Source organism: Petaurus breviceps, unplaced genomic scaffold (genome assembly GCF_028583685.1).
Source record: "Petaurus breviceps papuanus isolate PSGF00001 unplaced genomic scaffold, PetGlider_PUasm1.0 225, whole genome shotgun sequence".
In the NCBI taxonomy this organism is placed as follows: domain Eukaryota; kingdom Metazoa; phylum Chordata; class Mammalia; order Diprotodontia; family Petauridae; genus Petaurus; species Petaurus breviceps.
In genome coordinates this window covers 13,017,486-13,036,186 of record NW_027185889.1, presented here as the reverse complement: position 1 = coordinate 13,036,186, position 18,701 = coordinate 13,017,486, and the positions used below count along the sequence as shown (strand labels likewise).

General features: G+C 41.0%; 1 protein-coding gene across 4 annotated transcripts in view; it reads right to left on the bottom strand.

Annotated features, from left to right (window-relative positions):
* Positions 1 to 16,345, bottom strand: part of PLEKHG7 (pleckstrin homology and RhoGEF domain containing G7) — an 86,418-nt gene extending 70,073 nt beyond the window's left edge. For all 4 annotated transcript variants that reach the window (XM_069095150.1, XM_069095152.1, XM_069095153.1 and 1 more), the window contains exons 1-3: positions 16,062 to 16,345; positions 10,523 to 11,330; positions 8,375 to 8,397 (exon numbers count right to left, since the gene is read on the bottom strand). In XM_069095150.1, coding sequence (XP_068951251.1) covers positions 8,375 to 8,397; positions 10,523 to 11,224 — 725 coding nt within the window. In that variant the 5' untranslated portion in view covers positions 11,225 to 11,330; positions 16,062 to 16,345. The remainder of the gene's footprint in view (positions 1 to 8,374; positions 8,398 to 10,522; positions 11,331 to 16,061) is intronic.
* Between the last annotated feature and the right edge of the window lie 2,356 nt (positions 16,346 to 18,701).

Genomic DNA, 18,701 nt, shown 5'->3' with positions numbered 1-18,701 from the left:
GCCATCATTCAACAAATATTATTAAATAGTGAAAAATACTATGCTAAGTGTTGAATGAGATACAGAGTCTAGGAATAAATGTTTCCACTCTCATAGATCTAGAGTCCAGTGGAGGGAGGAGGAGGGATTGAACCACCAACAGAAATTGCTACAAGACAGTATTATGCAATAAATACGTGAAGGCAGGAAAAAAGTGACTATGCTCTTTGGCTAGTTATGTGCTATGTGAACTCTCAGTAGAAAAGGCATTACCAAGTGGGGAGATTAAGGAAATCTTCATGGACTAGGTACCGTTTGAATTGGTCTTTGAGTGATGAATGAGGATTCACCTGATGAAGAGAAGGATGATAGGATCAAAGATTTAGAGTTGGCAAAGACCTCAGAGGTAATCTAGTCTGGACATCTCATTTTACAGATGAGGAAACTAAGTCCCAGAGAGTTTGAGAAACTTGCCCAGTGGTAGGCAAAAAGATTGTTGGCAGATCTTGGATATAGAGTTAAAAGGGATTGTAGGAGCCATAGAGCCCAAGCTCCTTAGAACCACAGATCTGGTGTTAGAAGGGATCTAAGAGATTATTTTGTAGATGAGGAAATTGAATCTCCTATAGTTAAAATGATTTACCCAAGAATTACACTGGCAATGGAAGAGCCAGGATCTTAACTGAGGTTTTCTGAATCAAAGCCAGTAGTCTTCCTATATTATTATATTGCATACATATTATGCCTATTTAGTGTACAAATAATAGACTGAGCAAAGGCACAGGGGCATAAGCAAACATGACACATTTGAGAGTCAGAGAATAGCACAGTTTGACTGAAGCATAGAGTTTATATGGAGGGGAGTAATTTAAGATAAGGCTCTAACTGTGGGATGGTACCAGATGCTGAAGGGATTTGAGTGACCAAAAAGAACTTTATGGAGATGGCAGACCAGAGCTATTGGAGACTTTAGAGCATTTAGGTGGGGTGAAAGGTGGGTTGTCTGGGAAGGATGGAGGCAGGAAGACCTGCTAGGAGGCTATTAGGATATAGGTGGGTGGTAAGAGAGATCTCTATTATGGTGGTGGCTTTGGGAATTGAGAGGAAGGGATGGGTATGAGAGATATGCCTGAGTCAGAGTCAATAGGATTGGGTCGGAGATTGGATATGAGAAGTGAGTGGGAGGGAAGAGAATGGTGTTGCCATAGATGAAAATAATGAAGTAAGAAGAAGGAAACTTAGAGGGAGAGATGATTTCCAGTTTTGGAAATGTTGAGTTTAAGGTGATTGTGGGATATCTAGATAAGAAGTCTTGCAAGCAAGCCATTGAGGACATGGGTATGGAATTTAGAAGAAAGATGAAAAGGTTGGGGGTTGTGTATATGTGCCTACACATATATGTATATGCATGATGTATGTATGTGCATTTTATTTATACATATGCATATATATGCAAGTATATACTATGTGCATATATTTGTGTATTCAAATAGTGTCTTAGATATTCACTACTTGTATGACCCACAGCAAATTGCTTAACCTCTCTGCTCTTCAGTGTTCTCATCGAAAATGAGGAATAATAATGTCCTCCAAAGTCCCTTTTAGCTCTTGATATATGACCCTGTGATACAGTTAGGGACCTCAATGGTCTTCTAGTAAACTCTATATCTGACCAAAATTCCCTTCTAAGACATACTTGGCAAGAATTCATCCAACTTCTTGCTTGTAAACCTCCAGTGATGGGGACCTCCCTTCCTTCAGCTCGTGCCACTTTTTTATAGTGCTCAATGCTAAGACTTTTCTCAAGTAGAGCCTAATTTTGCCCCTCTACAACTGTGAGTGACCACAGTAAAGAAAAAGAGGAAAAGGAATAGGAAAAAAGGGAACGGCAAGTAGGATGATTTAGAGCTGGACGGAGCCTTAAATGTTCATGTTGTGTCTACATATTGGTTTCTTGGCTGTGGATTAATTGTTAGAAAGAGCTGAGGCATTTCTAGCAGTTTTGGTACCCAGTGGAAAATTCATCCTCAATTTAACTTCATAATTTATGATATAAAAATCATCTAAGAAGTAATTAAGACGAATTCCATAGAATGGCAGAGATAATTTGGTAATTTATTGGGTTGGGTTGAGGGCTAGAATCCTAGGGTTGGCTGGGGCTCCTGGAGGCCATCCAATCCTTGGCATTTAGGGTTCATGCTTTTCCACTCTACTAGAGAAGCTTTGTCAAGTGTTGCTCTTTTGTGCATTCAAAGGGAAGAAAGGTAGCAAATCCTGGGATTATTATTTCTCTCTTGTGGGCTGGAGAGTTACTGGTTGGCAGGAAAAGAAGGGAGGGCAGAAGAAACCCTGAGCAAGAGGGCAGGAGGGTTGGGGATTTTCTCTGTGGGAGAAAGAAAAAGAGGAAGTGACTAGGTTATAATCCCTTGGAAATCAGTCAGCATCTGAACTCAGCTGATGGATTCATCATCTCATCTCTGTCCTTTAAATTTCTTCTAAGAGGGGCAGCTAGGTGGCACAGTGAATAGAGCACCAGCCCTGGAGTCAGGAGGACCTGAGTTCAAATCTGACCTCAGACACTTGACACAATTACTAGCCGTGTGACTTTGGGCAAGTCACTTAACCCCAACTGCCCTCCAAAAGGCAATGAATAAATAAATAAATTTCTTCTAAGTGTTCTGTTGTGGGGCAAAGTGCCGGTTGCCCAGATCAATTTATCACCTGAGCTAAGATGTTTTGTTTTTTTCCTTTAAACAATACAAAACAAGTCAGCATAAAGTCACTAATATTTTTCTGAATGTTTCTTTGAGGGAAGAAAATCTGATTACTCCATTATGGTTTAGGGAAAGAATCAGTGTTATCTTTTGCAAAGGTGAGATTAGAAGATGCCTCAAAGGCCATTTGCCCATGACCTTGATTGGGCTATCTTACTTCTTTAGTGGCTTCCAATACCCCTTCTTGTGTATTTCAAGGCAATGTTTCTCCAGCTGCTTATTTGCATACATTTGGTTTTTGTCTTCATTTCTTTCTGAGTATTTTCATAGAAACCTGCTGAGTGTTGTCTCTTCTTACACACACTGTAGGGCAGGCTTTAGGAGGGAGTAACCTTGGCCACTGAGCTACAATTTTAGGCAGCTGGGTGGTGAAATGGGCAGCTAGGAAGAACAGTTGATAGAACACTGGGCCCATAGTCAGCAGAACCCAAGGCCAATTCTGGCCTCAGACACTTACTAGCAGTGTGACCCTGGTCAAGTCACTTAACCCTGTTTGCCTCAGTTTCTTCACCTGTAAAATGAACTGGAGAAGGAAATAGCAAATCACTCCAGGATCTTTGCCAAGAAAACCCCAAATCAGGTCACAAAGAATTAGACATTACTGAAAGGATTGAAGAACAGGTGGTAAAATGGGAAGAACATTCGACCTGACTTCAGAAAGATCAGAGTTCAAATCTTGCCTTAGACACTTACTAGCTATGTGATCTAGGCAGGTCATTTAGCCTCTGTCTATCTGAGGACCTTTACCTTCCCCAGCTCCTAGTTTCTTCATGCTTTCTGTATCCCCTCTCTAAAGAAATCTACTCTCAAAGAGGCAATGTGACATGCAGGATGGAGCTGAGAATTTGGGTTAAAATCCCGCCTCTATAAAATGATGGTAATAATAGCACCTGCCTTGGAGGGTGGTTGTGAGGGTAAAATGAATTAAAATTTTAAAGTGCTTAGAAAATCTTATAGAATTATATAAATGTGAGCTATTAATACTATTATCCAAAGGGCTTGCTCCCTAATCTCTCCCCCATTGCCTGACTGATGCACCAAATTCCCCTGATACTGCTTTATTCCTTTGGCTGAAAACTTTGTCCCTCAATTTTGCTTCATTGTTTTGGCTTAAAACTTTGCTCCTTGGGGCGGCCAGGTAGCACAGCGAGTAAGAGCATGGGCTCCAGTGTTGGGATGACCTGGGGATCAAATCCAGGCTCAGATACTTAGCACCACACCCAGAAATAACTGGCTGTGTAATCTTGAGCAAGTTACTTAACCTTGAGCAAGTTACTTAACGCTGATTGCTTAAAAAAAAAAAAAACTCTGCTCCTCTCTAAAATGCAAATAACCTGGGGGTAGAGTGCTAAAACAATAAAAAAGAATGCATGCTTTAAAGGCTTATTAGTCTTTGTGCCTTATTTTTTCACAAGATCATATGTTTAGAACTAGAAGGAGCCTTAGGGGCCCTTAATTTTACAGATGAGGAAACTGAGGTCCAGAGAGATCAAGAGATTTGACAGCAAAAAGTATCTAAGGTAGGATTTGAATCCAGGTTCTTCTTCTAAGTCACTTCTATGTCACTTTGCCTCTTTGAGAGCAGATCTTTTTTTTTTTTTTGAGAGAGAGTAGAGAGAAAGCATGAAACTAGGCCCTGGAGAAGGGAAAATGAGGATACTGAGGAGAGAGAGGGTACAGAAAGGGGTCATGGTTCCAAAAAACAAGTGTTGTCAATCCTAATCCTTTCTGGATAACAAGAGCAAAGCAAAGCAAAATCACTCTGGTGTTAGTTGCTTGACAAATGGTTCTTGAATTGATGTTCAGACCCATGGGCTCTAAAAATCATCTTTAAGTCTTCCTCTCGATTCAAAAAGCACCTACTGTGTGTGCCAGGCACCATGCCAAGTTTTAGGAAATCAACTTTAAAAGCGATGCCATCGCTGACCTCAAGGAAGTCATATTCTACTGGATGTGAAACGTCACCATTTCAAATCCAGAGGATCCTACTCAACCATGAGAACAATGGTGGAGCCCAGTGTTAAGACAGGGGCAGGTAGGTGGTGCCACAGTAAGTACATAAAGGTCTGGACCTGGAATTCAAAAGACTCATCTTCATGAGTTCAAATCTGGCCTCAGACACTTACTAGCTGTGTGACTCTGAGCAAGTCTCTTAAACCCATTTGCCTCAGTTTCCTCACCTGTAAAATGAGCTGGAGAAGAAATGGCAAACCACTCCAGTTTCTTTGTCAAGAAAACTACTGGGGTCACAAAATGTCAGACACAACTGAAAACAAATGAACAATAACAAGTGTTTAGACAAGTGCTTGGGGTAAAAGGTGCTAAGAGGAACCAGGAAACTGCTGGGGTTAATAAAATACTAACATGCAGGGAGAGAGGCCTTTCTCAACTGTTGGCACTAATTTAGGGGCAAGAAACCATGTCAATGGTCCCAATTCCTCTTGGGTGACAAAGGCAAAGAAAAGAAAGTCAGACCAGCGCTGTGTCTCCAATAAAGTTGAGCTCTCTTTTGTAGATTCTCCTTGGTTTAGCTTTGCCTCTGGAGTTATTTAATTTGCGTTTATATGCTGTTGCCCTAACAGACTGTAAGCTCAAGGGCAAGGACTGCTTCATTTATGTTTTTGGATTCTCAGAACCCAGCACAGCACTTGACACATAGTAGGTGCTTAATGAAGACTAGTGTATTTACTATTAGATGGTAGATTCAGCAAACAAATTATCGTAGTGTTGAGATTCTGCTAAAGGTGTCTAATGAATGCTTGCTGAATGAATAAATGAAAGGTCCAACATAGTCTTGCCTCCTTGTTAGATTGAAAAGGTTGCATTAGATAATCTTTGAGGCCCCTTCTAGTTCTGGTATGTTATGATTTAGAGATGGTTTCCCTCTCTGTCGATTTATCTCCTCCTTCCCCGTATTTCCACCAAGGCCCTGTGGGCATGACCTTTTTGAGAGCAGAGGATATATACAAATGCTCTTTTGGATGTGAAAAGAAGCAGTGAGACCAGCAGTTTGCCTTTGTATTTATTTGTATTAGTTCTCCTTATATATTTAATGTAGACTCATATACAGTACGTACATGTGGTCTTCCCTATTTTAAATCCTATTGAATAGAGATGATTTCATTCATTATATTAGCATAAGAAGAATGCAATGGAGCATAGGTGCTTAATAGGTCCGTCTTGCTCCATTTATGTTTCTACTTGGAATCTCATTTATTTACTTCTGTACTTACTTAGAGGCAGGGTCTTCCTATCTCACCGAGGCTGGGAGTATAATAACCACTCATGGATCTGACCCTGATGCCAATTGGCACAAAAGTTTTGATCTGCTCAGTTTCTGATATCCCTCCTTAGGGAGCCTGGTGACATCCCACTCTCAGGGGCTTACTATATTGGTGCCAGACTTAGTGTAGATATACAATAGCTTTTGCCTGATTGTGCAGCTCAGAATTCTAGAACTCACTCAATGGAGACCAACTTTAGCCTCCCCAACTGCAGGGATTATGGACAGGCACCTCCATGCTTAGCCTCAGAATGTCTTTTGTAAATACATATTTCTAGCCCTTCACCCGGAAAAATGACCCAACTAGATGATGAAGAGCACATTGCCCAGAGTGCACTCTGTCCCTGGATGGTGGCATAGTGACCAAAGAACTGCATTCAGATTTGAAAAGAAGCAAGAAGGGGCTGGATTGCATCTGGGAAACTGGATGATGCTTTTAAGTATTCCAAACTATTCCTCACAACAACAAAACATAAAAATGTCCCAATGCCAGTATTTTCCTGGTAATACCATTATAGTTACAGATGAAAAATTGGAGCAGGATAAGACACGTGAAGATTAAAAAGTATGAGTTGTCCAGAGTGCAATGATGGGCCAGCACACAGTGGATGTAAGGGGCCTACCTCATGGCATTTTGTTGTTATTCAGTCTTTTCAGTTGTGTCTGACTTTTTGTGACCCTCTTTGTGGTTTTCTTGGCAGGGATAGGGAAGTGATTTGCCATTTCCTTTTCCAGATCACTTTACAGATGGGGACATTGAGGCCAGTCAGGTTAAGTGACTTGTCTAGGGTCACACAATTAGTGTCTTGAGGCCAGATTTGAACTCAGGAAGCAGAGTCTTCCTAATTCCAATCCCAGTGCCCTATCCACTATACCATCTAGCATTCACTACTGCGAATTACTAATGATTAATCACATACAACCTTATACAGGAAAAAGAGGCATTATATACTGAGGTAGAGGAGTCAGCAAGGTAGAAGGAAGAGTCACAGAGGTCAGCCTGAGTGTTATGGTAACATTATTAACTTTAAGATATTGATCTGACCAAGGCACAGGTGTCAAGCTCATGGCTTCTTACAATGTCAGGGGAGTATGTTTAACAAAATAAGTAAAAAATAAAAAAATGGGGCAGCTAGGTGGTATAGTCAATAGAGCATTGGCCCTGGAGTCAGGAGGACCTGAGTTCAAATCTGGCCTCAGACACTTAACACAAAAAACTAGCCATGTGACCTTGGGCAAGTCACAAACCCAATTACCCTACCTTCCCCCCTCCAAAAAACAAAAAGAACCCAAAAAACAAAAAAAAAACCCAAATCCAAAAAGTAAAATTAAATATAATGTAGACAATGTTAATTTGTGGTTTTCTAAGTCAATATGCCTCTGTGGGACCAGTTCTATTTGGGTTTGAAGCCACAGAGTCCTAGGGAAAGGTCTCTAGCACCATGGGGGACAAGAATTGTACAGTATAAGAAGTCATAGGTGGGGAGTTACCAGATTGATGAGATAATAAGAGACACTTACTGCACATAATACTTTAGGTTTACAGGGTGTTTTGTGTGTAAGATGAGGAGGTTGGCCCAATAATGGGGAAGTTGTTTCTGACTCTAAATCTTTGGATTTATATCAGCAAGTCCAATACTCTATCCTTCCACTGGACACCACCAGTCTTCCAACCACAGAGATATCAAAGTATCCTTTGATGTCTTTGCACATTTTGTTTTTTTAAACCAATAAGCCCCTCCACTCGGGGTGTCGAAATTAAGCCAGAGTAGTTAAAGCTAAGTCAGTGACAGCATCTGTCTGCCAATAGACAGGCATGTGGGACATAAATCCCCACCTACAAGCACAGGTAATGATTTAACTTTCAAAATAAACTTCTACCGTTTATAATGAGCTACCTGTTTCCACTTTCATGGAGACCAAGACTTAGGAAATGGTATCACAATATTTTTTTACAGCCTTTCCCCCATCTTTGACAGCTGGAAGACTCGGTGGATAGAGTGCTGGGACTCTCTCTAGTCAGGAAAGGAGATATCAAATCCTCAGACATTTACTAGTTGTGTGACCCTGGGCAAGTCAATTAGCTTCCATGCACTTCAGTTTCCTCTACTGTAAAATGAGGATAATAACAGCATCTACCTCCCAGCATGTTGTGAAGATCACGTGGAATAAGAGCTTGGCGTGGGCATTGGTACACAGCAGATGCTTATTAGTTGCATGATTTGTACACCTCAGCGAAATTGAAATTTTAAAACTCCACGTCATTTCAAAAGAAACATCAGAAACAAAACAATAATTGACAATTTATATAGGAAAGGAAAAATAAATATGTACACACCTGGACTGGTAAGATTCTTCTCCCTAAAATGAAAAGGAAATGCTAGTTTTAATCAAATTTAGTCATCTAGATTATGAAGTAGGTATTTTGAAAGAAAAACCACATTCCCCTCAACCAGAATTATTGAGTCCAGATTTTGGTTAGAGTTGGAATTTTCAAAAAAGTTTTTTTTAAGCCTATTTCTAACGCTCAGGTATGACAATGTCACTATGTTACCGAAGCTCAGTAAGCTTCAGTGATTCCCAGTTAGCACTAGGAGGAAATAAAATCATTTCTGTGGCATTAAAAGGCTTCCCAGTCTGGTTCCAGACTATGTTGACTGTCTTATTTCATAACTTCTCTCTTCTAACTTGCATTCCAGTCAAACTAGGCTGACTGTTGTTCCCATGCATGTCATTCCATTTCTGACCCACAACCAATCAAACAGCAAGCATTTATTTAGCACCTACTGCATACTAGGTACTATTTGTATTTAGGAAGAAAACAAACAAACAAACATTTCCTGCCCTCAAGGATCACAGATTCAGAACTAAAAGAAACCTCAGGGACTGTCTAGTACAACCACCTGATTGCATAGAGGTGGAAAGCAAGGGCCACTCAGGTTAAGTGACCTGCCCAAGGTGCATAAATAATCCTCAACGCCAGAGGCAGCATTTGAACCCAGGTTCTCTGAATCAAAAGTCAATGTGTTTTCCATTACAATGTACTGCCTCCCTTGAGATTCTTCTCTCCTGATCTCTACCTCGTTAAATCCCCATCTTGACTCCGCTCAGCTGTGACTTTGGCATAAGCCTTGTCCTGATGTATCCAACCCCAGTAATTCCTTTGTGTCTTTGTGTACCTGGTGTGGTGCTCCACTCTCACTCCCAACAGAATAGAAACTACTTCAGGAGGGGGGGGGGACTTCACTGCTTATATTTAGTGCAATGACCAGTAGACAATGTTTTTAAAAAATAAATACATGTTTGTCACTTGTTGCTCCCCAGTTCTATCGAGGTACAAATGGATGTCCCCAACCCGATGTGAATTTCCATGTTTGTCTTCTTGTTCATTCATATCCAGTTCTCTGTGACCCCATTTGGGATTTTTTTTTTTTTTTTCTTTTGGGGGGGGTTGGGGGTTTAGTAACTTGTACTAACGACGCTCTTCCGATCTCGTCATTAATAGCGCATTGGTGTGGGTGTTAAGTGTCTGAGGCCGGAACCGAACTCCGGTCCTCCTGACTCTGGGGCCGGCACTTTACTCACTGTGCCACCTAGCCGCGCCCCCATTTGGGATTTTCTTGACAAAGATACTGGAGTGGTTTGCCCTTTCCTTCTCAAGTTCATTTTATAGATGAGGAAACTGAGGCAAACAGATTTAAGTGACTTTCCCAGGGTCTGAGAAATCTGTTTGAGGCCAGATTTGAACTCAGCAAGATGAGTTTTCCTGACTCCAGGTAGTGTACTTTATGTACTTTGGTGCCACTTACTTCAGCAAAATACTACAGACTTTAGGTAAGGCTGGTTCATGGCTTAGGACCCGCTATGTCACTGGGCAGGTCAGGACAACCATGGACTCCTGGGAACCATTAAAATCTAAGAGCAGAAGTCTAGACCTAATGGCACCTCTTCTTGCTGGGGTCTTTCTGCTTTCTCTGATATTGGTATTGTACCACACCTCCCCTCCCTTTCAAAAAAGTGGACTGTTCCTCCTGTGTACTCCTAAAAACATATGTGTTTGAACCCTCTTTGCTTCCCAGAAGAATGGAATCATGGAACCATAGGCTTAGGTCTGGAAGGGACCTTCGAGCTGATCTAGTTCGACCTGTTTTTTTTTTTTTTTTTTACAGGTGAGGAATAGAGCTCTGAGAAATGAAAGGCTTATCTCCATATTATCCAGGTACTAACAGGGACAGGTTTTGAAGCCAGGTCCTCTGAGTACAAATGCAGTATGCTTTCCACTATATTCTAGCACAGTGCCTGGCATCTAACATGTATATAATGCATGTTTGTTGAGTATGCTGCCCCCTGGAAAGGGGCATAGTTAGGGTCTGCCCAGGGGCAGTGAATCATTGAGTGAAGCTCCAGGAATTAGATATGGGCCTTATTTAAATCTGAGCAGTTTTCAAGGAAGAGGCAAAATACCTTTTGTCTCAAGCTGATTTACCTGATTCCATTTGTCATGGGTCATAGATCCAAACTGAGGCTGATGTTCTTTCTCAGGTAGAGAAGCATGGTTGGAGGGGGCCATATTGTTGGTCTGTGGCCCAGGGCAAGCACGACTGTCTACAAGGCTGTTCACCGGACATGGACAACTGGTTTTTGAGTTTGTAAAATTGAACGATGTCATTGTTGTTTGCAAGTGTGAAGTTGCTTTGGGACTGAGGTTCAAGGATGACAGAGACTGAGAACAAGCCTTGGGGCTTCTGGGAAGACTTTCATAAAAGGAGCTCAGAGAACCCAGGGCACCCTTCCAGTTTCCCCAGTTAGATGTTTCCAAAGGGTCCTGATGAGGGGGAAGCTGAGAGGTGCTGCTTCTGAGCCTCCTCAAGGTGGGAGAAGTTGAAATCCGGCCGGGTGCTTGCCTATCAAATTGGAAGAGGCTTCCCTGACCACTGCCATGCTCTGCTGAGGGACTCTTTGGAGACTTGTTAAGAGGACCCTGATGACCTCTTCTCTGAATCCGTATATTGGAAGTCTCTTTGTCCTGCCTAGAGGCAAAACCCACATTTTCAGAGGGAGCCCACGGGATGCTCTCTAAAACACTGTTCTCTGAAGAACTTCCACTGTGATCTGCCTTCTCTTTTTCCATGTTCAAGTGAACTCCTTCATTTGGTTCCAGGTCATTGTCAGGAGAATGCTGTTGCATTTTTTTTTTTAACAAGATGGACCAAGATCTTGGAATCTGTTGTCAATAATGGAGAGTCAGATTAGGGGAAATGGGGACGCCTGGAATTTCTGATTCACCATCAGTGCTAGATGGAAAGACAAATAGTAAGATTACCATCGCAATAAAAAACACCACCACCATAATTAACTTTTGAGATCCCACCATTTTGATCTAAATTCTATGGTTATTCAAATTTATTTACTGCCTATGTTACATTCCTTCCTATTTCTAAGAACAAAGCTTAAAAAAATTTTATAAAGATATTTAGGAGGCTTCTTGGAACTCCTATTGCTGATGATTCCACTGTAAATGAATAAAGATGCGTTTAATTTCCCTTGGGTTCGGATGTTGTGGGTTTTTGTTTTTATGCAGTACACCCTCCCCTCACCAGTGTATCTCAGGGACACACAAACAAAAGAGCCAGGAAGCTTCCTTATGGGGGGCTTTAGAGATTATGATGAAAAACATGTTTGAACACATCTGAGATCTTATCAATTCTGATTTTAGGAAAATAGTGTGAATAGAGCCCCCCCCCCAACCAGGTCAGCAGATGTTCTTCATCTTGTGTAATTAGAGATCTGTTTCCGATGATCATTATTTACTAAGTCATTCACTTAACCGCCAGCCAATCTAGGAAGAGGCATATATCCTGTTCACAAAGCAAAGTTGAGTTCAGGGCATTTTTGAAATGGCTTTACCATTTCTGTTGTACCACCATGTCAAAAAAAAAAAAAAACAGAATGGTGCATAGAAAAAATTTAAAGAAGATAAAAATTATTCCAAGAGTCAATTCTTAGTTATATCTAGCCCTGCATGGGATGAAGTGAGCCCCTATAGATGGCTCAAAAAATCTGCTATTGCTTCCCCCCCTTTGGTGTATAAACAGGGCTGGGGAACCTGAAGCCTCAGGGCTATTCGGGGTCCCCACCCTGCAGAACATAGGACTGTAGATTTAGAGCTGAAAGGAACCTTGGAAATCACCTAGTTAAATTCTCTCGTTTTACAGATGCAAGTTTGAAATGGCCAAAACAATTCAACAACAACTAAAGCCTTTAGAATACATGCTTAGTGGCGCCTATTTTACCAGCTCAAGAAGGCTTTTTCTCCCTTTCTGCTTCATAGTTTGCAGATATAATTCAGATAGAAGAAAATGACAGATAAAGTATCATTGCATGATTTAAACAGTGAGTATAGTTTACTAGTTTACTGAAGTCTTCTTGTTTAAAAGCCTAAAATTCCTATTGCTAAGTTTGCATTTTCATGTTCTGAGTTGAGGACTGACTTTGAAAGAATTTCTGATCTCGGATTTTAAACGTGCACATATAGTGTGAATTTGTATGCAAACATATGTACATTATACACACAGATGTATGTAAACCTACATGCTCTGCCTGGTTTCAGCTCCACATGTCCCTGGTATTCCCCCTGACCTTTCCTGATTCCTTTTTGTGTGCTGCCCCCCATCCCCCACCCTCTGCCACCAGTAAGCTCTTTGAGGGCAGGGACTATCTCTTTTTTTTAACTCTATCCCTAGCACTTAGCACAGTGCCTGGAATATATTGTAGTTTGATAAATGTTTATTGGATATATACATATGCATACATACGTATCTATATATATATATGTATACAAATAGGTATATACACATGTATATACATACATGCCTATATGGTATCCACACAAAGGTACATATAGGTATATGTTGTTAAGTTGTTTTAGTCATGTCTGACTCTTCATGACCCCATTTGGGGTTTTCTTGGCAGAGATACTGGAGTGGTTTGCCATTTCCTTCTCCAGCTCATTTTACATAAGAGAAAACTGAGACAAACAGGGTTAAGTGACTTTCCCAGGGTCACACAGCTAGTTAAGTGTCTGAGGCCAGATTTGAACATAGGAAGAGGAGTCTTCCTGACTCCAGGCCTGGTGCTCTGTGCACTATGGCGCCACCTAGCTTCCATATACAGATACATATGTGCCTGTATCTGAATATATACATTTATCTACATACATCTACACACACACGCACACATCACAATACCTTTTGGTGGATAAGAGCGGGGAAACAAAGAAGGCTAAAAAATTCATATCCCATATTTTTCATTTGTACCCACACAGTTCCTGAAGGGGAAATTGAAAATCACAGCAACTTCTTCCCATTCCAACTATTCAAAGAAACACACAGAGTGTGCAAATATTAGTTTTTGAAAACTTGATGATTTCATTAGGAGATGGGAAAAGACTCTGTTCTCTCTCTGAAGAAGTAACTGGACTTGAGACAGAAAGTACTTTCCCGTGGATTGCCTCTCCAGAAACTTTATTCTTTTCCTTCTTTGTCTGCTTGTCCACATTCTCCACATGAACAATGCCAAAGGCACTGGGCTTATTTATTTAGGCTTCATGTCATGTTTAGTTTTGCTTTTCCAAATTTGTTTAACAAATAGGTGTGCTGATAGCCTGAGTGCCTGGGCTTGTCTTAACCATCTATTTTTGCCTTTAAGGGAGTGGTTATTGTGTATAGAAAAAAACAAACAAACAAGCACACAATACAACAACCTAGATGTTGAGTCTTAGCCCTGGGAATACAGTCTAAAGTATGCTGATTTTGGGGTTAGAGGGACCAGTGTTTGAATCTCAGCTTAGCCAGTGACTGCTGACTTTGGACATGTTATTTTATCTCTTAGGGTTTCTACATCTTCATCTGAAAAATGAGGAGACTGGACCAGATGATCCCTCAGATCCTTTCCCACTTTGTCTAAAATCCTATGAGGGGATTATTGGGTCCATCCCCATTATTAAAAGAGGGGGAAACTGAGGCTCAGATAGGCTGAATGATTTTCCCCAGGCCTAAGCAAGTGGCCGAGCTATGACTAGAACCTAGGATTTGGGATTCTAAGTCCAGACAAAATCCTTCTCTTTACTGGAGAGAAGAGAAGGTGATGCTTTGGGATGTTGATGATATATTGTAAAGAATTTAGATTACAGACTTTTCCAAGCCGGAAGGGACCTTAAAGACTACTGAGTGCAACCTCTTCATCTTACAGATGAGGAAACGGAGGCAAACAGGGTTAAGTGACTTGCCCAGGGTCACACAGCTTATAAGTGTCTGAGGCTGGATTTGAACTGTGGAGTCTTCCTGACTTTACCCACTGTGCCATCTAGCTGTCCCTGTCTCTTGATGCCCTTCTGCTTCCTAAACTGTTTAAGAAGTGCTAATAAGGGTTGAGAGTGTGAAAAATTTAAGAAAATCTCTAATTTCTGGATAAGACATTGATCTGTATCAGTGAAGGAAGTTTTAAATTTTTCTTAGACTAGAACCTTCCTGAGGGCAAGGAAATTTTATTTTTGTTTTTGCATCTACAGGGACTGGCACATAGTGGGTAATGAACCAGTTTTGTTGATTGATTTAGGGGAGTTCTGCACATCATCGAAATCATGGTGCCCCCTACCCCCAAAAGCTGAGATATTACATCCACTGGTGCAGTAGGCATGTGGAGCACTGGGCCTGGAGAAAGGAAGACCTGAATTTAAATCTGGTCTCAGATACTTAATAACTGTATGACTCAGGACAAGTCACTTAACCCTGTTTGCCTCAGTTTCCTCATCTGTCATATGAGCTGGAGGAGGAAATGGCAAACCACAGAAGTATTTTTGCCAAGAAAACCCCAAATGAGGTCATGAAGAGTCAGACACAACCGAAAAAACGATTGAACAGCAACAAAAACCAGTTACTCCTCTATTTCCCCTGGATCCCTAGAAATCCGTCTTACTCTCAAGCTGCTTAGACTGGAATGCATCATGTCATAATGAAAGGGGTACTGCCTTTGGAGTCAGTGCACCTGGTTCCATGTCCTGTCTCTGACACAGTATTTGTAGGTGTAGAACAAGTCAGTTAGACCCTCTGTAGTAGACAGAGAAGAGCATTAGGCCAGAAAGACCTTGATTCAAATCTTGTTCCAGACACCCACTAGACTCCAGATTCCAGGACTTAAAAAAAAAATATCAGATGATTTTTATTATTCACTGGGTGGTAATGGCTTTTACTAATTAAAGGAAAATCAGAGGCAGCATGAGCCAGCCTGGGGATCAGGATGACTTAGGTCCTGCCTCTGACTCCTATTGACTGAATGACCCTGGACAAGTCACTTAACCCCTCATTTTCCCCCGGGGCCATTCATTCCATCTCTTTAGACCTCAGTTTCCATCTTTGTAAAAAGGAGGAGGTTCAGCTGTATGAGCCTTAACATTGATTTCAGCTCTATGACTCTGCCACAAGATGATACTACCTTCTTATGCAAGAGCTATGATGCTGTTGCTACATGGCTTCTGGAGAATCCTCCATCTTTTGCCCCCAGAAGGGTCATATGGGCCTATTAGAAAATAAATCACGGATCAGGCTCAGGGGCGTGGGGCTCAGGTGAAAGGGTTGCTCCTTCTTCCCCAAGGCCCTTTCCAAGCCTCTGTGAAATCAACCAGGACTCTGACAATCTGAAAGTCAATAGAATCTATTTGGTTTTCTCAGCTATTGCTCAGAGATCTCCCCCTCAGGATTTGCAGAGAAGAACAATAGCAAGGCCACAAAAAATGAAATCCACCTACCTTGCTGGTCCTTAACCAAACATGGACACTACAGCACTGCAGAGAGAAGCTGTCTCTGTCCCATAAGGCAAGCTACACGAGTTAATGATTCACCAAGCCTTAACATAGGTCTATAATAGGTAACCACATCCAATCACAGCCCCAAGCAATAGACTCAGACTATATATAGTAGATTATCAATAGGAGAAACATTATCCCCTGACCACCCTGACTTAAATACCTGCCAGGCGGGCACACTCAGATCATGCCACCAGCCCTGGTGTCTCCTGATAGCCCGGGGAAAGTTTTCAGATCCAAAGAACGAGCTGCCAGGCCCAGGCATTGGCCACAGGTAACCTGCCCCACCACGGACACAGCGTCTGCTGCCTTGCTGAATGCAAGCAACCTTGATGAGCTGTTGAAATGAGGAACTAGCCTTTTCCCTTCTTAGATACCATCCTAGATATTTGTTTATGAGAAAGGCCTCAGGGAAATGACTCCAGATTCCAGGACGAAAAAAAAAAAAAGATCAGATGATTTTTATTATTCACTGGGTGGTAATGGCTGTTACTAATTAAAGGAAATGAGAGGCAACATGAGCCAACATGGGGATCAGGATGACTTAGGTCCTGCCTCTGACTCCTATTGACTGAGTGACCCTGGACAAGTCACTTAACCCCTCGTTTTACCCTAGCTATTGTCTCTAAGTACTGATGCTGGTTGGTAGAGAGAATTTCTCACCAGGGAGGGATCTCCTCAGGTTGCTGAAATCAAACTATCTCTACCTCTAAAAAATGGTCAAGACTGGGTGGGTAATACTAGTCTGACCTTTTATTTCCCTCATATTGTATTCATAATCATCAGCGGGGACTTGTCAAGGGTTAAGTTTGAAAAGAGAGATTGTTTTGGGTTTGGATCCCATTTATTCTTTTTAAGTAGGTAAGAATTCTGGATTCAAAGTAAGGCAAAGCCCATGTAATTTGGACCCCATTTATTTGGAGATCACTATAATAATAAGAGCTATCATGTGTTAATAATAGCTAACAATAACATCTGCGTGTGTGTGTGTGTGTGTGTGTGTGTGTGTGTGTGTGTGTGTGTGTGTGTAGGTATAGATAGACAGTTCAACTGATCGCAGCTAGATGGCACTTTGGATAGAATGCTGGGCCTGGAGTCAAGAAGACTCATCTTTCTGAGTTCAAATCCAACCTCAGACACCTATTTGTGTGTGATCCTGGGCAAGTCACTTAACCCTGTTTGCCTCAGTTTCCCCATCTGTAAAATGAGTTGGAGAAGGAAATGGCAAACCACTCCAGTAGCTTTGCAAAAGAAACCCCAAATGGGGTCATGAAGAGTCAGAAATGACTGAATGACAACATATATATGTATACATACATATTCATATACATGTACATATATATGTGTGTGTGTATGTATACACACACAAACACATTCATACACTTTTGGTCTGCAAAGTTCTTTACAAATATTACTTCATTTGATCCTCATAATGACCTTGGGAGATAGGCATAATTATTATTCCCATTTTACAGAAGAGGAAACATGGTCAAATAAATGAAGGTAGGATTTGAACTCCAGATTTCCTGCTTCTAAGCCCAGTATTGTTTCCACTGAACCACTTAACTGCATGTATAAATGATGATGGTAACACTGTGGAGACAGTGTAGTACAATTCTGCATCTGGAGACCAAACATTTAGAACATCTAAGCTGTTTGGAATGAAGACCTTCAAAAGACAGAAATCAAGCAGAACAATTGCAGATGGTATGGGAAAAGGATGAGGTCTCTATCTCCATTACCCTGCCTACTTCTAGAGTTATACTGAGGACGCTTTAAATGGCTCTATAGAAGTTGAGTCCATGGGAGCTCACCTACCTGCCGATGGCCCTTTCTTGTTCTTCTTTGCTTGTGTATCACCTATCCTCTAACTATGAGTGCATCCCAAGGCTCTGTCTTGGACCCTCTTGTCTTCTCTCTCTCTTCACCCATTTGGTCTTCTAATCAGGTCCCATGGGTAAAAAACAAATCCTAATATTTTTATTCAGATACCAAAAGCAGCTATTTTATCTGCCTGTGCAATAGTCCACAGAACTTTAAATATAAAAGAAGAATAGCAAGGTAGGGATTTGTTCCAGGAATTTTTTTTCCCTGAACTCCATTCTATGAGAATGAAATTATATGAATGAGAATTATGAGAATGAAATGATAATAGTGATAACAATCACAGACAAAACTATTGCTCATAATTACCTGGATATAACTTTGATCTGCAAACATTTAAGAAAAAGCATTTTTAAATAGATGTCTCTATACTAAATATTCAAACTATGTAGAATGAAAAGCTTCCAAAATTATAGGGACCTACTGGAAAGAATCATAACTATGTGGGACCAGAATGATCCTGTCTGCTGTTGGAATTGTCCCAAAGATGCTTTCAGAGAGCTCATAGAAGATGAGCATACATTCCAGTGCTTTTATTTAATTATCAAAATCAGCCATTTTTTTCTACCTGTGCAATAGTTTGTAAAACATTAAAGATGAAAGAATAACAAAAAAGCTACATCCCAGTACTTTTAATATCTAATTTCCATTAAAAATGTTGAACAGAATAAAATAACAACAATGACAATGATAAATATGGAAGTAAGTATGATGTAATAGTGAGCCAGCTTTGGACTCAGGAAAACCTGATTCAAATCCCACCCCAGACATACTGCCTGAGTCCTTGGGCAAGTCATTTGACATCTCTATATCCTAAGCAACTCTCTAAACCTATAAGTAGTAAAACAGTTATTGATCTAAATTGATTGAGAAAGTCTTCCCAAAAGAAATTCTAGCATCAGTGAAATCCCAAGTATGG